Here is a 23,915-nt window from a genome sequence, read left to right as displayed (position 1 = left end):
CTTTTACATAAAAAAAGAAGAATTCTTGAAGAGTTCTGACTTTGGTTTCTTTGAACATTCAGTTAGAATTTGAGGAATGGTTTGTAAAACACCTGTGTCTGGAATTTTATATATATATATATATATATATATATATATATAAATTTACATATGTATATTTACCTTGCTTTGTTATGACAGGTGTCCAGAACAAGACTGATGGAGAAAAGAAATAATTCGTTGGGTTTCAGGTGGTGAAAAATCTTTTCTAAATGTGTGTGTCTGTAACTGTGTGTGTCTCTAGGTAGACTCTTAATTGTATATTGAACTTAAATGTGAACATTGACTAATTACCTGTAGAAAATATCTAATGAATGAGCCAGTTTCTGCCTCAAAGAGTTCTTCGTACTGTACACACAAAGGTACTTGAACATTTTTGTGGAAATGTTTAGCCAGCGTTTTGGCACTGTGGATTAAGCTACTGCTTACAATGCCAGCATCGTGTATGAGCATCAATTGAAGTCTAGGCTGCTCCACTTCCAATCCATCTCCCTGCTGATTTGCCTGGAAAAGCAGCAGAAGGACATCCATATGGGAGGACTGGATGAAGCTCCTGGCTCCTGGCTTCAGCCTGACCCAGCCCCAGACATTGCAACCATTTGAGGAGTGAACCAGCAGATGGAAGATTCTCTCTCTCTCCCCCCCCGCCCCACCTCCCCCTGTTTTTCTCTGTAACTCAGCCTTTAAAATAAATCTGTTTTTAGAAGAGAAGTTTATTTTGACACAAAATATGAAATCCATGCGTAGTTTTTTTACAGTGTATGTGTTTTTCATAATCTTTTTATTTTTATTTCATTTTTTTATTTTTATTTTTTTGACAGGTAGAGTGGACAGTGAGAGAGAGAGACAGAGAGAAAGGTCTTCCTTTACCGTTGGTTCACCCCCAATGGCTGCTGCGGCCAGTGCACCGCGCTGATCCGAAGCCAGGAGCCAGGTGCTTCTCCTGGTCTCCCATGTGGGTGCAGGGCCCAAGGACTTGGGCCATCCTCCACTGGACTCCTGGGCCACAACAGAGAGCTGGCCTGGAAGAGGAGCAACCAGGACAGAATCTGGCGCCCCAACCAGGACTAGAACCAGTTGTGCCGGCGCCGCAGGCGGAGGATTAGCCTAGTGAGCTGCGGTGCGGCCTCGTGATCTTTTTAAAGACTCATTGTTTACAGGGATTTCAAAATTCATTTGCACTGAAACATTTTTAAGTTCCGTTTTCCAAGGACATTTTGAAGTACCCTCATATGTATCAAATCATTATCCTCTTGCTGCTACGTAAAGTAGGACTGGTGGGGCCCCAGAGAGAGTTGAGTATGTGGTTACCCTCTCACGATTGGATCTTGCTGGACCCTCACCATGTGGCTTTGAGTTAGAATTAAATCCCTGCTTCAGCATAACTGGCCATCTACCTGGCCCATTTTCTTTTCTTCCCTTTTTTCTAATTTTTTTTTTTTTTATAATCCTTGAGGGGCAAAGAGACTGAACTACCAATAAAACAAAATCTTGAAGGCCATAAAGCTACAGGGTTGGTCTGGGAGTCCGTTCTATGTACATGTAATTTCTCTTCTGCTTTACTCTGAAATGTGAGCCAGACAGATAGGAAGCTATGCTTCAAAGGCATGCAATCATAGACTGGTCTAAAACTAGGCAGGTGCTGATTGATACGGTCTGAGGCATTGTTCTACTCTTTATTATTGCACAGTTGAATCTTGGGACAGAGACTGGATGGAGTTGGGAAGAATGAGATTTATAACTGGGGAGGAGCATGTGTTAGATATATTCTCTCAGGGTATCTGCAAGCATTTGAGAGCTACAGGTTGTAACCAAGTGAGGTTTAGATCACTCAGTGCAATGCTGGTGCTTCCTCTAATACCTTTGCACAACCCATATTTTATTAAACGCTATGCTGTATTCTGATTCCTGACTTAATTTTAATCATATAATCTATTTGTAAAATAAAGGGACAAATTTAGTACTCTAAGTTTTAAATTGGTCATTATAGTGGGACAGCATTAGAAACACTAATTGTAAAAAAAAGGGTTTCTTTATGCAGTAATGTTTTTAAACTATTAAGCTCAGAGATAACATGTTTGTAAATGTATAATTTGGGCATCTGAGGTCCGATTGTATGTAAGTGTTTTATCTTCTGCCTTTACATTCTTCTAAAATACTGATTCGAAATCTTTCATGATAACATATCCTGATCTTCTTTTAATGTTGAATTACTATGCTGAAAAAAAAAAAAACCCTCTTCAAAACAGTCCTCTTCAGATCAGAACATCTTAGTTTTCTTGCCAAGGCAATACAGGCATACTGTTTTCTTTTAAAACAACACATGCTTTAAAATCTTTGTTATTTCTTCCGTGATCATTACCTTCTTAGCATCTCCCTCCATGACCAGTGGAACGTTTGTCTTGTTGGGTAAGTGGCGTTATGTGACATAAAACCAAATGAGATGGAGAAATTCTAATCCAAATTGAACAGACTCTGCCTTCTCCAGTCCCTAGGACTCTTTGGTGCTGTAGTTGCTAATGTACGTTGTATATATCTGAGAGGAATATTAATTGTAGAGTTGCTGTTAAGCTTAATTTGACCAAGGAACTGCCTTTAATTTTTTATTTAGAAGTTAATATCATGGGAAGAACAAAGAGAGTTCTGATTTCCTATCATCTGTGTCTAAACAGTTATATTAAAATATTAGAGGTAGCTAAACTTGCGTTGGGCATAGGCAGAATGTTTTGAAATAACAGTTTTTCAGAAAAGGTTCTTATAGCTGGAACCGTCTAAGCCTGTTATTTACCCAACGTCTAAATGATCTGTGTCTACTTCTTTTCCCCTGAAATATAAAACTTCCCTTAGAAGACAGAAAAAGTTGGCTTTACCTATCCTTTTATCAGAAGTTGTTTTCCAATATGGATTTTTTTTAAAAAAGGTCAGTGTTCTTTGGGAAATTTCAGTGTACCTACCAAAAGAGAAAAATTAGTCCATTGTTTATATGTGTGTATAATTTGTTTCTTATCAGAAGGAATGATGATGCTAAGTGTGTTAAATTAAGCAGTTAGCACTAAACAGGGTGGTAACTAAACCACATTTTACATCATCAGTGTGTGTTTCACAATGTGAAAGATGTCTGTAACTGCTGTTTATTAATTTACATGAACTTTAAAAATACACACAGATAAAAATAATCCCTGGCCTTGTGAAACATATAAGTCCCTTTTGTTGCATGAATACATTACCCAATTCCTCATGATATTTGTGCCCTAACTGTGGGATCCTCCTGTGATTTGCTGCTTAGGCCACTGGTCCTCCAATGTGTCCCAGCTTCCTGTGGTGTGGTAGGAATAAACGTGGTGGTTTGCGATTTACTTCCCAGTTTCATGAAGAACTGTTGCATATGATGGTGCAAATTTACTTCCTTCATTTTAGAGTACGAAGTACATATATTTCTCTTTCTCTCTAGACATGTGACATATACACTTATCAGTATAAATTGCTGATATGCCTTTTAATCTTCTCTCTACTTTGGCACTGTTATAAACAAAACAAAGCAAAAAACAAAGAAGCACCTTGCCTAATACACTTGGATTGTTGTTGCTGTGAAGATAGAAGTATGTTGTCTTTGTGGCATGCATCCGTTAGATTCACTATCGTGTATATGTGTGTCAGTTTACCAAGTGGATTAGCATTGATTGACACCAATTTCTTAGGGCAAAATGAGACATCTGTTAGCTAGGTATTGGCAGGCCCAGCTGATAATTGAGGTTTTTTTTCGGTTGTATTATAGATTGGAAAATTGACAAAAACAGCATCAATACTTATAAATTAAACTGTCTTTAATATACGAAGATTTTTCTGTAAATGCTAAGAAAAAATTTCAAAAGTATTCCTGCAAAGCACAGAACTTTTATTATCTGTGGTAACCTAATTTACGTCTAGCAAAGTGTCAATGCATATCATAACTATCAAGATAAGTAGGTGTATTTATACCATTCCTTGAATTACCCTTTTTAAGTGCTGTGTTTGGCTCTTCACCCAGGGACCTGTTAAAATACCCTAACAAAGTAAGGGGTGAAGTTGAGACTGGTCCATGTGCAGATGTCAGATTGGACTGTTTGAATCAACTGTTTTTATTCATTGTGGATATTAGTTTTTTTCTTTGAAAGAACAGCAAAAGGGAAAACTGCCTATGATTGACAGTGTTTCTTAATATGCTTAATGAAATTGTGATCCTACTCAAAGTAGAATTTTTAATACATTTGTATCTCACTAGGTATGAAATGAGAAACAAGTTCCCTTTCCTTTTGATATACTGTGATATGTGCTTGCTCTATTTTAGTTATCCCCATTTAGTGAAACGGGTGTAGGCTTGTTTTTTTCCCCCAAATATATTCTACAGTGTCATTTAGACTTCTTACGTAATCTTTGAAAGAGAAAAAAGTTTGATCATTTTCTTATAAAATAGTTAATGAAATCTTTTTTCTAGGATATATTTAGATATATGAAGATAATTTTGGGGAATAGGATATTACTACTTACTTTCCCTGCATCTCCATTTACCTACCTAGTGCAGTTGAAATGAGATCTGTAAAATATAAAGAACATAGCATGATGAAATAAAAGCCCAATAAAATGTGTTTGAGCTAGCATCAAAACTCTTTGAAACAGGATATCTAAATAGTGTGCATTTTATCTCAGAGAGGTTTGGGGTAGTTCTAGTGTCCAGATGACTCTTAAATAGCTTTGTGCTTTCAAGCATATGTTAATAGAAGCCATCATTTTGGATTAATTTGATGCGAATTAATATGAGATTTATTTGATGAGAGTTGTTTGAAGGTGATGACATTTAAATCTCAACAGGATTTAAGACATCCAAAAATACCTTTAAAGGTTCAGGAACAGTCAATTCAGAGAGAGTCAATTAAGTAGAAATGGATAGCAAAGAACAAGCTCTGACATCAGGTTTATGAAGTTTGAAGCAGTTTACGGAAAAAGCGATCTACCATTGAAGTATTGCCCTGGAATCTGAAGAAATACAAAACATTTAAACTACTTCAGTAATTCTTGGGTTTGTGAATTGGATAAACAATGTTCTCTTGCATTTTATAGTTCACTTAAGCAATCTGATTTTGATCTGTATATATGGGGTAGACAGGATTCGAGTGTTTTTTTTTTTTCCTAAACCAATGAGCAAACACACATGTTCTTTAAAAACTGAACTTTGTATGTTATTCATATGGAAGCTATCTAGCTTGCTATAGGCCAAAGACTTGACCTTCCTTTTATTTTGCTATCACTTACTTAATGCTTTAAATTCCTTGTGGGGGACTTTTGATCAAAAGAAATATCTTGTTCTTTTTTTCTCTCTTTTTAAGAAAGCTACATGAAATGCATAATTAATAACTCAGTATTCTTAGGCTGGTGATAGAAGCAAGAGAGGAAAAAAACATATATTTATTAAAGAGAAGAACATTGTGGCTTTTCTTTTTGTGTGATGCTTTGATTTCAAACACTTGAAAGTTTTATTATCTGGAAAAACGAAAATAGAATGTCATCTGCTATTATATGTTATGAAAATAAGCACTACTACTTATAAGAAAAATCATACTCAGTAGGATTTTCAACTGAGGATAGATTATACAGTCTTGCCCCCTCCCATTTTTTTGCAGTCTTGTTCAGCATATATGTGTTTGTATGTCCATGTGTGTCATCTCCTTTCAAATACATACACACATTCATATACATATATTTGAGGGCACTCAAATATATTGTGGAAAAATGGAATCTAAAGATGTTTCTTTTGGTGCAAAAAATTTAAAAACCTATATATATAGCTTTTCCTTACTATGCATTTTCCATGAAAACTTTGAAGACTGTGTGTGTGTGTGTGTGTAAATTTATTCATTTATTGAATGAATGAATGTTCTGAGAAATGAATGACTGAGTGACCGGTAGACGTCAGTGTTATTTAGGTCCTCTTAGTGGTTGGTGGCTTAATATTTTACAGCCTTTCACTGAGGCTGGACAAAGACTTTCTAAGGTAAAAATAAATCGCCTTAACCAGAATCTTTATAGAGTCATGGAGTCAGAGGGGGAAGTTTAGGAACAGTTTATTCTAAATCTCTCATCATACAGATAAGAAGAGAGGCTCAAAGAAGGGGATTTACCCTTGTTCTCATCAGCAGCTGATTTGAGTCAGAAACCAGGCACATGATCCCCATACCACTCTTCCTTCTTTGTTTGGGGCCAAGATAGTATAAAAAACACAAAATATTTTACTTTGAAGGAGTTTTCATGTACTGGAAATAAATTCTAGTTCTCATCTGCATTGAGTGCACAGATGATACTAGCTTTTCTTGTTAAAATTTTTTGTTTATTTAAGAGGTAGAGACAGAAAGAAAGAGCCCCCATTTGATGGGTCACTCTCCAAATGGCCACAGTAGTCTGGACTGTGCCAGTCTGAAGCCAGGAACCTGGAATACAACCTGAGTCTCCCATGTGAGGACCAGGGACTAAGCCAGTTGAGCCATCTGCTGCTGCCTCCCAGAGGGCACGTTATCAAGAGGCTGGGATCTGGAGTGGAGCTGGAACTCAAACCCAGGCCTGCAATATGGGATGCTGGCATCCCAGCTGCCGTCTGAGCCACTAGGTCAAATGCCCACCCCTTCATCTTCCTTTTTAAATTGCTGCAGTAGTTATTTATTTCCTTTGTTGAATAATTTGTTTGATTATCTGTAAGTTCATTTGGAAGAAAATGTCATGAGTGTGTATTTATATATATACCTGTATACATAGCAGTGAAATATAACTAAATCATTTGTGGATTATTTCACAGTATTTAGGTAATAAAAGAGAACTCATCCCTTTCGCTGAGAAGATGCCACTCTGAGAATGTGATTCAGTCTTCTACAGAAGAAATGTTTGTTGTATTTATGTGAGCATTTTGATCAGTGAGATAAAGTAGTTAGCAGAATTACATTTTAGGTCTAATGCTGATTATTTCCACTGCATAAATCTGTCTAAATAGTAATGTAACATAGAAATAGTGTAATCACCTATAATTTTCTTTTTTACAATTTAGCTTATTATTGCACACTTTTTTTTTTCTAAGAAAACTTTTAGATTTAAATTTTAATCTTGAAGGAAATCTGGTTAATTAGAAGAAGAAATTTGATTTTTTTTTCTCAGATGGAATGTCTTATGTCTGAGCCAAGGAAATTAATTGGAGGAGGCTCAATATAATTTTTAATTTGTTTAAATATCCTAGCAGTCGTATTATATAGGGTGTTGAAAGACCATTCATGTGTTTGTGTAGGTGGAAAATACTATAAATGTGGACAGGCTCACCAATATGCCTGAAGATCCAGTTTTTGTATCTCAGTGGAGGACCTGCATGAGAAAGCTTGAACATTATACTTCTTTTGGATACTTCAATTCTCTTTGCTCCATTCCCTGTTAGCCCCATTATCTAAAGTGACTCTCTATAGTTGCTCTACCTTCTCTGACATTTCACACATTTCTTTTTCTTTTTTCTTTTTTTGTAGCGTGTGTGAAGGATATTGCTATGTTGTTAGAATGATCAGGTTTAAAATGGAGTTGCCAAAACTTACAACTAAGGTGCCTGGACGTGATTATATGTTTTAACTGCTTGGAAACTCTCCCTGTTAAGATCATTGCTGGTGTTGACAAATTAAGATCTTTTCCCTCTTCGCAGTGTAGATAAGTGTGATAGTCCTTAGGCTGAGGGGGTTTTAGAGGTTAAATAATTTCACCATACCACGATCTGCTCGAAAATGACTTCTTGTCCTGTAATCTTTTCTATCATGTTCCTCCTGCTGCTTTATTAAAACCCAAGGGAGGGAGAGGATCTTGCTCAAGGTCTGCTCGTGCTTTTTTCAGACATTTTTCAAGCGGCTGACGGCGCTGGCATAATAATGTATTTTAGGTGTCATCCATTAAAGTATGTTTACCTTATTTAGGAAGGAATTTTTTTTTTTTGCTCTGTTTTACAGATGTGCAGATCAGCTCTCAAAATGTCCTCTGTGTCTTCCGAGCCTCTTCTCAGACAATCGCATTAGCCTCCTGCTAGTTGACTAATAGAATTAATAATTGTAGAAAGCACTCTAAAGCCACATGCCTTATGAAGTCAATGCTGGGTATGATTTTACAAGTATGTGATCTATTTTTTCAAGTGAAAATGTTAACTGGAAAAGTTCTTGGCACAAGCAAAACATCATGCAATCTGTTATTTGTCTTAGAGATAATAACTTGAGGGTGGCTATGGTCTTATGGTATCTAACTTATGACATGCTAGAGGAGTTTCTTCCATTTAGAAGTATTGCAAATGTGCGTATATTTACATAATATGTCACTCTGAAAAATTATGATGCTATAATTCCAGTAAAAATTATTTTTTCTATACTTCAAAGTATAGTCAAGTAAATAAAGAATGATTTTTTTAAAAAAGCCCAGCAACTATAAAGAACATATCCCTGCCCTCAAAACAAAAAATAAAACCCAAATGACCTTTCTGAAACGTCTTTGAAGTTTTAGCAGTTTAACATTCTTTGCAATGTATATTATTAAGGGCTCTATTCAGCATGAGGAGTCGGTGAGTCATATGCGTTCTAAAGGTTGTTCTTGGGTGGAAGAGGAACTGAAATCTGAAAAGATGATAATGTAATTAAATCATATTTTCTCTCAGGCACTAAAGATGCTGGGTGGGTAGTTTTTAAACATGACCCATTACATCTCTTAACGAGAGCAATAAGTAAGAAAGAGCTAAATACCTTTCTCTGTTCTGAAAAGTAAGTTAATTTTTTTAATATTAATCTATTTAGCTCTAGTCACCTTTAAGTATTTTACCTTAGCTCCCTTGCTATTGAAAATGTGAAAATATTGCCGTTTCTCCAATTAGCAAGCCATTAATTTATGGGCTCAGACCACCACTTTATCTTCCTCTTGGATTATTTCTTCCTTGTTTCTTCTGGCTTCTGCTTTGAGATAGGATTTCTGTCCTTCTTTGTGAATGTAACCTTATTTATTTCACTCAGTTGACGAGTCATTGTTAGCTTTTAGACACATGAAGGGTAAAAATGTTAAAACACAATTGATATAGTTTTTCAGTATTTATCCAAGGAAAGACTATGTTGTGATAGTTATGTTATAATGGAAAAAATAAATCAGAAAATTCTGGAAGGAAAGACAAGTCATGCCATCCCAGGCTATTACATTTTTAAATGTAGGGACATTGGACACTCTGCAACCAGGATTGTTCTTTTCTGTAAGCCAGGTTGAGAGAATGAATTTTCTAAAACGTGTATTTTAAATGATCACTAATTGTTTAAGTTTTCTTTTTATTCTTTCTGTTTCTTTTTCATTTTTCCATTTGTTGGCTACCAGTAAAATTGTTCTCCTGTCCTCCATGTGTTATTACAAGTGCTGAAAGCTACCTTAGTCACTTCAGACAGAAAAAACAGGTCTCCTAAAACTTTGATGTCAAGCCATAAGACACGGAAATGCAAACATTGAAACAAGACGATTAACCAGTGTTTCCCTTTTTAACCATGGTTCCCTGGCTTAGTTCATTTTAGGCCCTAGTGGAGTAACACTAAGGTGAGATGGTTTCCGCCTTCTTCCCACAGAAGGTCAGGCAGGTTCAGGTTTACATTGCTTCATCACCGTCACTTTCACTGGAAACTTCAGTCTTTCATCCTGTAAGAATTTTGTTGCTTTTCCAGAAGGAAAATTCTACATCCAGTTGATGAATAACATTATTGGTGTATTGGAAGAACATTTACTTTCTTAAGTACACTTCTATTTTTGAAATTAACCATGAAGTAGATTTTTACGTTGCGAAGGATTCCTTATCCTATAACTAGTGCATTGTTCTGGTTCAGTGATTTATATTATAAAAATTTTGCTTGACCAGCTTTTCAGAGCGAAGGGTATACCGGCCTATCCAACGCCAGTGTGGCTCCTCAGCCCTTGTGAGTAATAGTAGACAAAAACAGCTAAACCATGCTATTAATTTGGATTTTTTTCAGTACATTTTGGATAATCGTGGGGTACCTAACTCTGTGAAATTGGTCCTCATGCTAGAGTCAGCTCATAAAGAGGCTTGTTTTATTAGAAAGTCACAGGTGGAATTTTCCAAGAGACATTTGGGGTGGTAACTTAGATTCACACAGTACTTGACAGTGCTTCAGCTGAACGATTAAGGGACACAGCCCCAGAACAGCCTGCGACAAGCCCTTGTTAACGCAGTTTTTATGGACGTGACACAGATTGCTTCTTATTTCTCTGCATCCTTTGAGTTCTGACTCATTTTGGACTCCTGTAGAGGAATTTGTCGCAGCATTCATATTTTGATCTTAGTTCCTGATGCTGCTAACTTGAAAGGCACAGTCGTGTTAGCCCATAAAGGTGAGCCTCAGAGAAGAAAACTGCCATGGTTTTGAAATTTAAAGCTATAAAATGGCAATAGTGTAAGTTTCAACGTAGCATTTTACTTCAGTCAGCTTGCAGTGTGCTCCTGATGGTGACTCTTGCACGATTTTCAGCAGTTTGTGTGCAGAAATGTGGGATTTAGCTGGGTTTCCACTTAGGCTGGCTGGAATCCTGACCTGACACTACGATGCCAGCCTCAAATGTGGCTTCAAGACTTGTGTTGGGAGGTCAAAGATGAAACATTTGTCATCCTCCATTTCCTGAAAGGACTGGGGGCAGTTTCACTCTGTTTATAACAAGGTTGTTTCTGTCTTTTTGATCATGTAGAGATTCTGGCTGAACCTGTATTTATACCTTTGTCCCACAGTGTAACAATATTGAATTCCAGTTTATGTTTATATGTACATATGCATATCAGATAAATACATAATATGTCTTCTTTAAACATAAACATGTATATATTCTGTAAACATAACATGTGTACACACTATATATAATGTACAACATGTATAAATACAGAAGTATGTGTGTATGTCCCCAACTATAACGGAGGAAAGAAATTGAACAAAAATATAATCAGCAGGAAAGGATAAGTAACAAGAAGACAGACCTGGTAATAATAATGAAGCTTTTACTATTCATATTTAAAAATAATGAATGGACTGCTATTTGTGGCAAAAATAATTGTAAATGTAAATTGTTTGCTCTAGTCTCAATTCTGTGCGATTTTTTAAACTTACTTTTCCTCTAAAGGAAAAAAAAATGAATTATATACCTCACAAAATCCTGAATAGAATAAGTAAAATATTCTAGATTTGATCATATGCCTGCTACTTTCAATTAACCCTGCATCTGCCTTCTGTTTGTCTTTTTACAGATATGGTCCGGAAAAAGAACCCCCCTCTGAGAAACGTCGCTAGCGAAGGCGAGGGCCAGAGCCTGGAGCCTAGAGGTGCAGAAAGCAAAGTATCTGGAAAGAGCAAAGACTTTTCTGCAGATCAGATGTCAGAAAACACGGATCAGAGTGATGCTGCAGAGTTAAACAACAAGGAGGAGCATGGCTCGCTTGCCCAAGATCCGTCTTCTAGCAGCAAGAAGGACTTGAAAAGTGAGAAGGCTGGCTTCAATTATGAAAGCCCCAATAAGGGAGGAAGCCTTCCCTCCTTCCCTCATGATGAGGTGACAGACAGAAATATGTTGGCTTTCTCATCTCCAGCTGCTGCGGGAGTCTGTGAGCCCTTGAAGTCTCCTCAAAAAGCAGAGGCAGATGACCCTCAAGATATGGCCTGTACCCCATCAGGGGACTCGTTGGAGACAAAGGAAGAGCATAAGATGTCACCAAAGGCTACCGAGGAAACAGGGCAAGTGCAGAGCGGTCAAGCCAATTGTCAAGGTTTAAGCCCAGTTTCAGTGGCCTCAAAAAACCCACAAGTGCCTTCAGATGGGGGTGTAAGACTTAATAAATCCAAAACTGAGTTCCTGGTGAATGATAACCCAGATCCGGCACCTCTGTCTCCAGAGCTTCAGGACTTTAAATGCAATATCTGTGGCTATGGTTACTATGGCAACGACCCCACAGATCTGATCAAGCACTTCCGAAAGTATCACTTAGGACTGCATAACCGCACCAGGCAGGATGCTGAGCTGGACAGCAAAATCTTGGCCCTTCATAACATGGTGCAGTTCAGCCATTCCAAAGACTTCCAGAAGGTCAACCGTTCTGTGCTTTCTGGTGTGCTGCAGGACATCAACTCTTCAAGGCCTGTTTTACTAAATGGGACCTATGACGTGCAGGTTTGTGTTTTGTATTGCGATCGCTTTGGTCAGCAAAAGTTATTAGTGTTGGCAATGTGTGTGCTTGTATGCCTATTAAAACCAGGGGCTCAGTACCCCCAGGGTAGCCTTCCCGATCCAGCACAAGAGGTGAACGCACTCCACAGCTCCTTCATCTAAATTCAAAGTTGTCTTTAGCCTCTCATCTTGGAAAGCAGTTCCAACATTTCTGTTAGGTTGGGAAAAGTCTCTTCATGGAATGAGCTAAGCTTAATATTTCAGGATCTGTTTCATGGTAATTTGATATTTTCTCCATCTTCCAAAAGTGGCACTAATCTTTATGGTTGTGCACGATAGTAATTCATGACTTGTTCTAATTTTAGATCGGGAGGCTTCTGCTGTAACCTTTCCTTCAGTGAGTATCTTTCCTGTATTTCCTGTAGGATTTGCTTTTATGGTCAGCCTGACCAGATTTGGGTGCTATTGATAGTTACAGGGACATACTCCTGAAAAGGCAAAGTGATTGCAAATGAGAATTTGGAAACAACATTTCACATTGATTAAAATGAAGTCAATGTGATTGTAAGTACTAAGGACACCAGATGACCTTGATGCAGGCCAATAAAGCATTCCTTTCTGCTTTTAAGGAAAATGGCAATTTACAAAAACATTTAGCAGTAATTTAGGTTTATATTTTTATTAAAGCCAGCGTACCTTTTTGATCTCATTTTCCATCTCTAGTTTATGGCATATATGAAATGTACGGAAAAAAATCTGTTACCATCTTAAAAAGAATGAACCATGGAACTGAATCGAAGGAAGGGCATTTGTGTAATTTTAGCATAGTCAAAACTCATAGCCAGCTTGAGAGAAAGTATATTAGTTTTGTTACAGTCTGTAGATTTTTATTGTATTATTAGGCCAGGGGGGTTTCAAAACATATTAGGTTTAATATTAACCTTCTTTAGGAATGATTAGGAGAAGTACCAGAGCAGTAATGAAATCACCTCATACTCATTTGAGCTACTAACTCCTTTTAAAAATATCTGTCATTTTTGTCAACAGAAGAGCACCTTTGCCCTAGACCTCTGTGTTGCACTAGTGTCAATTGAGAAAGGCAAAGGGGTTATAAATAAAAGGTAGTGAACATATTTTGAAACACTTATAAGAACCACCAGCAGACAAATTTCTGGTGTCTTTTAAATGCCCGAATCACAATCTTACCACTTTAAGGGAGATAGAAGGAAGAAGTCATGAAAATCCAGTTTCATCTTGGTAAAGCTCTCTAAAAATTTCATTTCACTTCATGAATTTCCACAAATAGAATTATTGCTGTGGAGCAGCAAATTAAGCCAACATAGTTATTATGCATGAAAGCTACATGCTTTGAACTGCTGTCTTATTAAAGATCATTTCACTGTCTTATGTCAGATACACTGTGCTGTCAAACTATGATTGGAAAGCAAATACGTGTTTTAGATAAAAGGGTTGGAAGTGAATAATGTCAGTATGTGAAATGGTGTTTTATAATTAGCAAGTAATATGATGTTAATACCTGGATTTCCGGCAGGAGTTTCAGTTTGTTCACTCCAGGGACGACTTCTGAGGGAAGCTGATCTCGGCTGTCAGGAAGGCTCTAAAATGAAGATTACTAAGGCCTATAGTTTGGAAGAATTCGGATTTTTAAACACACTTCCATTTCCCCCCAAACAGTTATTTGTTAGGTCCTTAGTTATTTATAGTGAAGTTTATGTTTGGGGAGAACACTTTTCCTGGGCAGTGATTTTAGAAATAAAACAGATGTGTGAGCTATCTGAGTTTGAACTAATAGAAGTAGAAATGAAACAGCTGATGCTAGACGAGGCTGTCTACTAAGTCCTTGCAGCAACACACAGTAAAGAAGACAGAGAGTGGTAGGAAATGGCATGCAGAAAGATAATCTTGTTAAGATCAATTTTTTTTTCAAGGAGAAATAATATTTCTAAAAATAGGAAAAGGCAATCTGTGGAAGAGTGAGCGATTATTTCAAAGGAATGATCAGATTTTGAAATAGTCTAAAGAGAGTCAACTTCAATTGATGAAAAGAACTCTAGATATATTTTTAGACCAAATGCCAATCCTGAGTGCTCTGCACATGTACCAGGTATGGATGCATAAACATGTGCAAGAAGAGGTAACTTCCTAATGTATTTATGTTGAAATAAATACTCAGCTTTGAATGAACAGTTTCTCTGTATGCATAAATTCAATAATGAAAGCACATCTGAAATTCCTCTTTTTACCCACACATTTGTGTTGCTGAAATGCTTTTTGAGAGGTTCTTTCCTTGGCATTTGCACTGTGTGCAGACTAAAAGCAAGGGAGAGAAAATGCTGACTATAGAACTTCTTTATGCAGTTTTGTCAGAAATATGTAGTATATGGCTTATATGTATTCTGATAAAAGATGTTGGTAAACATGAGTATTACAGGCAGATTATCATTCCATTTCGGGAATGACTTATATAAATATATAATTTGAGTTAATTGAAGTAATACATGAACAATTCATTAATCTTTTTCAATTAAACATTGCTTTTTTTTAAACCATTCAGAACAGTTGGTGGTTAATGATAGATTTATGACATTATAGGCCAAGGAAAAAGAACAGAAGCCAGAAGTAAAGAACTTAAAGAACTCTGTGGCTTTGATCTATATTTTGGTTTGACATGGATGTTTTAAATAATTTGAACTGACTTGAGTGCCAATACAAAATATACAGTTGGGTAAAAGAAGTAGCTTAAACAATTTCTAAGATTTCCAGTTCTAAGATCAAATGACTTGATGTATATCTGGAGGGAAAACTGACATTCAGGAGTACTTTAACTGATAATAGGCACGTCTTTATAAATTATATCACAAGGAACTGAGTCAGAGGATTCCAGTTCTGTAAAAATAGTGTCCAACAGCAGTGTTTCTTTGTGTTGCATCTTACGTAGAGGCTCAAACAGGATCATGGAGGTCACTTTATAGAGACGACCATACAGCTGGGACTGTCTTTTCTTAGCGTGTCCAATTTAGGATGCTCTTCCTTGCACAGAGTTAGAACATCCAGCCCTGAAATTGGAAGAGGCATACATGTTTTACCATGAAAACCAAGAAAAGATAAAATTGCTAGCTCAGAGCTAATTTATTGAACCCGGATGTTAGTTCCCCGGTTTCTCATTTTCTCTTGCATGTTTTATCAATTGTTCTGCTTAAAATTTTAAAAGTAAAGGATACAGCATGATTGGCAAGCTCTTCATGTGATTTTTACTATCTGTATTCAGCCTTTGAGGCTTATATGTAGACCCAATAATGGGACAAGAGATTGAGTTCTTAAAAAAGTAATTACAGCTTCTTTCTTTTTAATCTGCTTTATTATGCTTATATTTAAACCATTGCTGAATGGAGGCTTGCATTAACAACGCGGACTTTGCTGTTTCATTAGGGCTTAATGTGCTGTGCATTAGGGTGTTTGCATCATCTTTATGGGGGCGCTTTTAGCTCTCAGATCAGGTTATAAAAGTAGGAGTCCTGTCAACTTGTGCTTCCCACGGGAAAGTGTTTATACTATCCCAAGTTTATAAATGCTTATGATGTATCTGTTGCCTTTCCATATTAGTGAAACTTCTCTATTCTGCATTATTCAGGACTCCAAGAAGGAATTGCCTGATTTTGCCACTTATGAACCTCTAAGGTTAACAGGAGAATTCCATTATTAATTTACCAGGGACTATCTTGTTTTTGAACTAAGAATGCTACATTTCTGTTTTGTAAATACTTTCATCATAGTTGCATGATACATCATGATGGAAACAGGAAGAACAGATTTTAGTGACAGAAAACCATCCTTTCCCTGTGGATTTTCAACATATTTAATTCTATCATCTTTACAGATCCTTAACATGTACTGGTATGCTCATTTGAATAGGGGATTACATACAGTTTGAGTTGGAAAAAAGTAATTCAGGGAACATTACACTCATTGTGGCTTATTTTGACTTGTCTTGAATTTTCCTTCCAAATATTTATTTTTTTCCTGAGTGTTTCCTTTGATCTGGAGTAGGAGGGAAGTTGTACATGTTAGCAGGTTCTGTTTCTTTGTTTTTCTAAGTTGAGGACAATTGCGCTTTAGAAAATCTAGTAAATGAGACTTTAATCAATTCAGACTGTCTATACAGGATGGTGTTTGGCATAGGAATCCACACTTACTTTCCGGACTGTGCCTCTTTAACAAGTAATAAAATGTGCAAAATAAAACATATGCTCGGGGCCGGCACTATGGTGTAGTGGGTAAAGCTGCTGCCTGCAGTGCTGGAATCCCATATGGGCTCCAGTTCCTCCAGAGTCCTGGCTGCTCCACTTCTGATCCAGCTCTCTGCTATGGCCTGGGAGAGCAGTAGAAGGTGGCCCAAGTCCTTGGGCTCCTGCACCCATGTGGGAGACCTGGAGGAAACTCTTGGCTCCTGCCTTCGGATCGGTGCAGCTCTGGCCATTGCAGTCATCTGGGGAGTGAATTAACAGATGGAAGACATCTCTCTCTCTCGCTCTCTCTCTCTCTCTCTGCTCCCTTCTTCCCTCCCTCCCTCTGTCTATGCCTCTCTGTAACTCAGCCTTTCAAATAAATAAATATATTTTTTTAAAAAGCATATGCTCACCTCAAGGCCATAAAGCAAGCAAAGTTTTTGCATTTGACAATTTATTTTCATCAGTGGAGATAGCCAAGGAGGATAATGGAGAAACCCCAGTGGAGCGGATTGGTCATTTTAATTAATCCCCTTACCTGGATATGTTAAAATCTCCATTTAGTTTTGTTGCGTTCAAGTTGGTATGATAAATGCCAGTCCTGCTTTGATTTGGGGTTTATTTATTATCACTTAAACAATATGTATCATTTTCTTGTGTATCAGTATTTCTCTCCAGGCAGAATGTTTAGAAGAAAAAATTGTGGGTTATCAGTGCACCCAATCAAATTTAGCATTATTCAACTCTTAATAAAAGTTTTATCTCTCAAATGGCCTGCTTGCTAACCATATCAAGTCAGCAGATTATTCGGTGTTTTTTGTTTCTTGGGTCATTGTAATTACAGCATACTTGCAGCTGTTGGAAACACAGATACAGAAGTAGTGCGCCAACCCCAGGGAGGTTTGGAGAGAGAATAGTTCCCTTTCATTTTCTGATTTCCTTTGTGGACTCCAATTCTGAGAATCTGAGACCATAAACTTCTTGAGTTCTTCACCATGTGATTCCAAATTTTGAAGCAGGTGCCATTTTCAAAATATACAAGGAATTCCTGTTTAATTTTAATTGAAAGTCAAATGTAGAATTTTTTTCTGCATTTCTTGAAACTTGTTCAAAACTTCTTTTATTGATTTACATAATCAAAAGTCACATATGCCTTCTTTTTTCTCTAGTGTCAAAATCATGTATAATAATAGCTAATGTTTATTAAGAGTTTCTTATGTGTTTATGTGGATTTTCACATAATTTCATCAACTTATCTTCATAAGAACCCTTGAAGTAGACACAACCTTCATATCCATTTTAAGAAACAAGGAAACAAGTATAGAGGGATTAAAGTAATCTGCCCAAGATCAAGGAGTTGCTTGAGTTGAAGGAGTAGATAGCAGAGATAGGCTGTAAGCCTGTCTTCACAGCCCAAGTATGTGCCTGAGTTTACTGCATATGGAAAAGCAACAGAACACAGGCCGTTTGTATGTAAGGGAGGAGATAAAAAGACTGGTAAATCTGGGCGGCCTAGTGCATACTCTGTGTGAATCACATTGACGTTGACTTTGGAGACCTGCGTTTTCTTTGAGATATTTTGTTATCTGATGCAGGTAGTACAATGCTAGCCTACTTTACGTGAACTTACTACCTTTGTAATTGGAGTCATTGAAAAGAAATTGAAATTTGATTTATCTTGAAAATGTTTTTAAAAAATTATTACAGAAACTAATTCTGGTAGAGTAAGGGGTAAATTTATTTATGTATCTGTTGAGGAGATGGAGAGCCAGAGACAGGCAGAGAGAAGACACACACACAAGAGAGAGTACTCCCGTCTACTGGGTCACACCCCAGGTGCATGCAGTGTCTCTGGCTGGGCCAAGCTAAAGCTGGGGATCAGAAAGCAATTCAGATCTCTTATGTCAGTGGCAAGAATTCAATTATTTGATCCATCACCATTACCTCCCAGAGTATGGATTAGCAGCTGAGCCAGAGTCAAGAGCTAGAACCAGGTATCATACTCAGGAGCTTCAATATGGGACCCAGGAATCTTATCCAGTGTTTTAATCACTTTGCTAAATGCCCACCCCCACAAATTTGTATTTGCTGAGTTAAGAAGTCAATGGTTTATCTCCAAATTAAGAAACATGTCATCAATGTGCTTCATTTATTTGATTTCCCTTACTTAGAGGACTTTGTTTTAGGAATCTATGTTTTAATAGATGGTCTGAGAGTTTCTTCTGCTCCTCTAGTTACCTGGCACAATATCTGTTGGTTTTTCTATGAAGATTAAATGCTAAGGAGATGCACCCAGCTCCCATTTATGTTCTCCAAGGCTGTGTAATTAAGGGTTTATCCTCTGCCTACATTAAGAGCAGGAATGGGTGTGGAGGCAGAGAACAAATCAGAATGCCTTTCGAGTGTGTAATTGGTGTATGCTGCGTACCCCAGCTGTGCTGGGCGCTGTATGATTTCACCAGATTCTGAAACAGAGAAGTATGGGGTACAGTGAAGAGCTGGAGAGTTTCAGTAGCACACTTGTCTACTAGCATTTCTCCTTTTAGACATAGATCACCTGTTGATGGACAATTAATGAACATTTGAATTCTTTCATGAATTCAGTAACATATTTGGGAGTCTTAAAGAATGTTTTATCTGAACTGGTTTTCCTAGCTCTTGGGTGGTTCCATCTTGGTGTTCCACTGTCACCTCTAAGTTAACATATGAAAATGAAGTCTCCCCTCCCCTCCCCCAAGCAGCTTTTTTAAGATAGATTTATTTACTTACTTACTTACTTATTTGAAAGGCAGAGAGACTTGGGGGTTGGAACAGGCATAGATCTTCCATCTCTTGGTTCACTCCCCAGATGGCAACAACAGCCAAGGCTGGGCCAGGCCAAAACCAGGAACCCTATCCAGGTCCTCCCATGTGGGTTTAAGGGCTCAAACACTTGGGCATCTTCCACTGCCTTTCCAGGCATATGAGCAGGAAGCTGGATCCAAAGCAGAGCAGCCAGGACTTAAACCTGCTCTCCAGTATGAGGTTCTAGTGTCTCATGTAGAGGCTTAACCTGCTGCATCACAACACTGGCCCCAGCTCTTCTCGTTGCTGCTTTCACCTCTCTTCTTCTGTAGTCTCATTGTGGAATTACCCTGAGGTTTCTCTCTGTTTCCCTTAGCAGTTGAATCAATTGTCCCAGACTTTGCTTCTTTATTCCTTGATGGTTAACTCCCTTAATAGTTACTTAACACATTCTTATTGTTTTCTTATAATTTTTTTTTCTGTCTCCTTCTGTTCTCTTCCCTTCTCACCTTGCTCATCCTTCTTTCTCCTTTTTGGTTGCTCCCCTTTGCCTTCACTTTCTATTTCTCTTTCCTGTCCTGCTTTCTTTTAATTTTTAAAAATCCTTCTTACACTCCTTCTTCTACATGTTGTAGGAAGTGTAGGTCTACTTTACTCATGTTAAATGTCACGTCGTCTAATTATACTGGTGTAGTCATATGTGGGTTCTCCAAGAAGACCTTACTTTTCCAATTTCTCTCTTACTGTTCTTCTAGAAGGGACAGTAGTAAGAATGAATCTTGTCGCTCCCCCTCTTCGTGGAGGAACGACACTAAGCCCTGCGCTGTTCTTTCGTCTGCTCGGCCCTCCCCGGGTTTGCTGCTGGTTCTTCCTGGGTTGGCTACTGTCCCTTCCACCTCCGTGGAAGGGCGGTTCCCCCTGCCACATTCCCCACTTCCGCAGGGGAGCGGCACACCGCCGGCTGGCTCTCTCGGGGGCTGCACAGGTGTTCCCCTTAGATGTTCCTGGTGCATGCCTTCTCTCTCCTCCTTTATAGTCCTCCTCCGCCAATCCCAACTCGGCTGCCCACACGCCGAGTACGCTGCTCTCCTCCAATCAAGAGCAAGTCCTACAGTTTATTGGCTGAACTGGAGGCAGCTGTGTAGAAGCTGTTTTCTCCTCTCCCAGCGCCATATTGTGGGAGAGCAGATGTATAGAATAAGTCCTAATTCCAGTAACTTAGTCTAGTCCGAGTTGCTCCCCACAAGTCTAATGCAGTTATACTGCTTATTACATAGCAAATACCATCATGTATGCAGCAGACTCCTCTTAAACGCTGACGATACCTCAGCCCTCCAGTATTTCCCAAGAGCGACTGACATTGTTTTACGCTCACTTAGGGCTTTACCCTGGTTGTCTCCTCTGCCTTAAATGCCTTTCCTTGGTCATCTTCACATATCATCGGATCCTCTGTTGTTCCTTCTGAAGCCTCTGCTGACCTGGAGTCTGGCTCAGGTGCTGTGTGCCCGTGTGGTCATGGAACCTGCTGCCCCTCAGCAGAAGCCTATCTTCCACTGTTGTCACCTATTTACTTGTGAGATTTTTGTGCTAAACAACAGACACATTGGGGTTTTGGACTTGGTCACTTTGCATATGCTCAGGGCTTTGCTCATAGTAGGCATGCCTGGGATAGTCCACATTTCAGGGACTGGGCTTTGTGTTTTTCCGAATACTGTCTAGAACACATATGTAATTATATTTATCTCCTTGGTGAGCCAGTCTTGGCAGCAGGTTGGGTGCAGTAGAGAGTGCGATAGAGAAAGCCCTCAGCTTTAAAATCCACTTGTACTGCATTTGCTGTTTGCTAGTTTTCCCTACAAAAGGTTGTCTTACAATTATTGTGAATGTAAGTTTTACTGGTAGCCTGTCTTCCCAGATATCAGATAACCATAGGGAAATTAATTCAGAATCACTGAGTAAAATGAGGAAACTAGTTTAGGGTACACTGTTCATTGCTGTAATCCTAAAAGCCATAATGTACATAATGAAGCATATGCAGTATTTTTTCTTTCAGTGTGTTGCTTTTACCAATTTAAGTTTTGGGCCCCCCTGCACCCTGCTGTTGGTTGGCATTTATAAATCCAAATGGAAGGGATGTTTCTTAGAGTTATTATGGCAGCAAAATTTTGATAGCAAAATTTTGTAGGAATAAGCTCTGTATGGCATAAGACTGAGATCATTGCCACAGAATTAGATTTGTTATTGAAATTTTTTTTTACATTTAGTTTCCATCATTGGATGCAGGCACTGTGGCGTAGCAGGTGAAGCTGTGGCCTGCAGTACCAGCATCCCATATGGGCACCGATTCAAGTCCCTGCTGCCCCACTTCTGATTCAGTTCCCTGCTAAGGTACCTGTGAAAGCAGCAGAGGATGGTCCAAATCCCTGGGCCCTTGCACCTATGTGGGAGACCCAGAAGAAGCTCTGGCTCTGGCCTGGCCCAGTCCTGGTCATTGCAGCCATTTGAGAAGACAGCAGATGGAAGACTTCTGCTTCTCTCTCTCTCTCTCTCTCTCTCTGAAACTCTGCCTTTAAAAAAAAAAAGTTCATCATTGAAGCATACACTGTATCCTGGAAGGTATTCGAAAAACTATACCTGCAGAAACATTCCTTAAGTTTACTAGCAGATTAATTCTGATGACGGTTATTTTCAGTCACCATTAGCCTTTACAAATGTCTTCAAGTTGTTTGAAATTTCATTGTATCTTCAGTATTTGAGCAGTGTTTTTGTTTTTAACAACATAGCCTTTTATTTTTAAGGTTTTGCTTTTTTGACTATCAGCCCATAACCTCAAGTCCTCTTAAATTAGTACCCTCATAATTGTCTCTGTTGCTATCAATTATAGTACTTGAAAATGAACCACATCTGAGGAAAGGTTTGTGTTTAGTTCAAACAACTCTTTTTTTTTGTTTCATTGAAAATAACTGCATGTGCTAAAGTGTCATTTTAAGAGTTCTGAGCCTTTTAAAAATATTTCCCTTTGACATATTCTTTCAGATATTCTTATTAGTTTTTGATCCATATTATTAGGTGGAAAGAAATAAATTGAGGTTAAAAACTTTGAAAAAAGCCAATTATTTTTATATTGTTCACTTCTATAGTGAAACATTTCCATTAAAAGACATATGTAGGCCGGCGCCGCGGCTCACTAGGCTAATCCTCCACCTTGCGGCGCCAGCACACAGGGTTCTAGTCCCGGTCGGGCCACCGGATTCTGTCCCGGTTACCCCTCTTCCAGGCCAGCTCTCTGCTATGGCCAGGGAGTGCAGTGGAGGATGGCCCAAGTGCTTGGGCCCTGCACCCCATGGGAGACCAGGGTAAGTACCTGGCTCCTGGCTTCGGATCAGTACGGTGCGCCGGCCATTGGAGGGTGAACCAATGGCAAAGGAAGACCTTTCTCTCTGTCTCTCTCTCTCACTGTCCACTCTGCCTGTCAAAAAAAAAAAAAAAAAAAGACATATGTAAACCACAGAAAATATTACATGGAAGGAATCATTTTTAAAAGTAGGGATAACATACAATAAAAAAGCTGTCATAGTTCTTGGTCAGTGAAAAACAATTTAAAATATGTTCCTTTTTACAGTTCTGTTGGGTGTTTTCTATGTAACTGTAATTCTCAGTGGTTCCATAGTCAGTTGCTTTTGGGTAAAAGATGCATTTTGTACTTTTTTGAAAAAGTTCATATATGCTAGGCTAAGTCAGTGATAATGGTGTCCTGAGTTCCTGTGGCTTCCTTATCCCGTGTAACTCAGGGATCTTGGTGAGAAATTTCTGTTTGTACTCACATCTCCATTAAGAAGTTCATCCATTTGTCCAACCAAGATGCTTTGAGGCCCTGCTTACTTCCAAATATTTTTAAGATATTTTCCTATAGACCAAGAAAAGAAGAATGGAAACAGAAACATTACCTTTTCATTTATAGCTAAGAGTCCTGGTAGTGACAAGTGTGTGAATTTGTCACTGAATGCTTTGCCACTTCCTCTCTATTGAGTCTTTTGACCCCTTTGGCAGGAGGAATTTACTGGGATGGTTCATTTTACTAAATAATAATCCCATCCAAGTGGATGTCACTGTAAAGTATGCTGCATAATGTGGTGTTCCCTAGCCATATGTGACTATTTAAATTTCAGTTAATTAATGAAAAAATAAGAAAACATCTTTAACAACTTAGAAATAGATTCTTCATTTGCACTAATCCTACATCAGGTATTGAGTAGTCACCTCTAGCTAGTGGCTACCCTATTGGACAGGAGAGACCATAGAATATTTTCATCATTTCACAGTCCTAGTAGACCGCACATCCCTAGGGACCTCACTTGATTTTTTTTTTTGAAGATCTGTTTATATATTTGAAAGGCAGAATTACAGAGAGGTAGAGGTAGAGAAAGAGAGAGAAAGGTCTTCCATCTGCTGGTTCACTTCCCAGATGGCTGCCACAGCTGGAGCTGTGCCAGTCCAAAGCTGGGAGTCAGGAGATTCTTCCAGGTCTCCCGTACAGGTGAAGGGGCCCAAGGACTTGGACCATCTTCTACTGATTTCCTAGGCCATAGCAGAGAGCTGGATTGGAAGTAGAGCAGC

The 23,915-nt window shown here is 38.3% G+C and overlaps 1 protein-coding gene across 6 annotated transcripts in view; it reads left to right on the top strand.

Moving 5' to 3' along the window:
- Positions 1 to 23,915, top strand: part of TRPS1 (transcriptional repressor GATA binding 1) — a 269,427-nt gene that overhangs the window by 40,792 nt on the left and 204,720 nt on the right. For 5 of the 6 annotated variants that reach the window (XM_070075419.2, XM_051843995.3, XM_051843993.3 and 2 more), the window contains exon 2: positions 11,354 to 12,270. In XM_070075419.2, coding sequence (XP_069931520.1) covers positions 11,356 to 12,270 — 915 coding nt within the window. In that variant the 5' untranslated portion in view covers positions 11,354 to 11,355. Of the gene's footprint in view, positions 1 to 8,044; positions 8,198 to 11,353; positions 12,271 to 23,915 lie in introns of those variants that run through there. The other variant, XM_089335603.1, reaches the window with a different exon arrangement.

Source organism: Oryctolagus cuniculus, chromosome 6 (genome assembly GCF_051225735.1).
Source record: "Oryctolagus cuniculus isolate XC-2025 breed Fujian yellow rabbit chromosome 6, ASM5122573v1, whole genome shotgun sequence".
Taxonomy (NCBI): domain Eukaryota; kingdom Metazoa; phylum Chordata; class Mammalia; order Lagomorpha; family Leporidae; genus Oryctolagus; species Oryctolagus cuniculus.
This window is presented reverse-complemented; position numbering and strand designations above follow the sequence as displayed.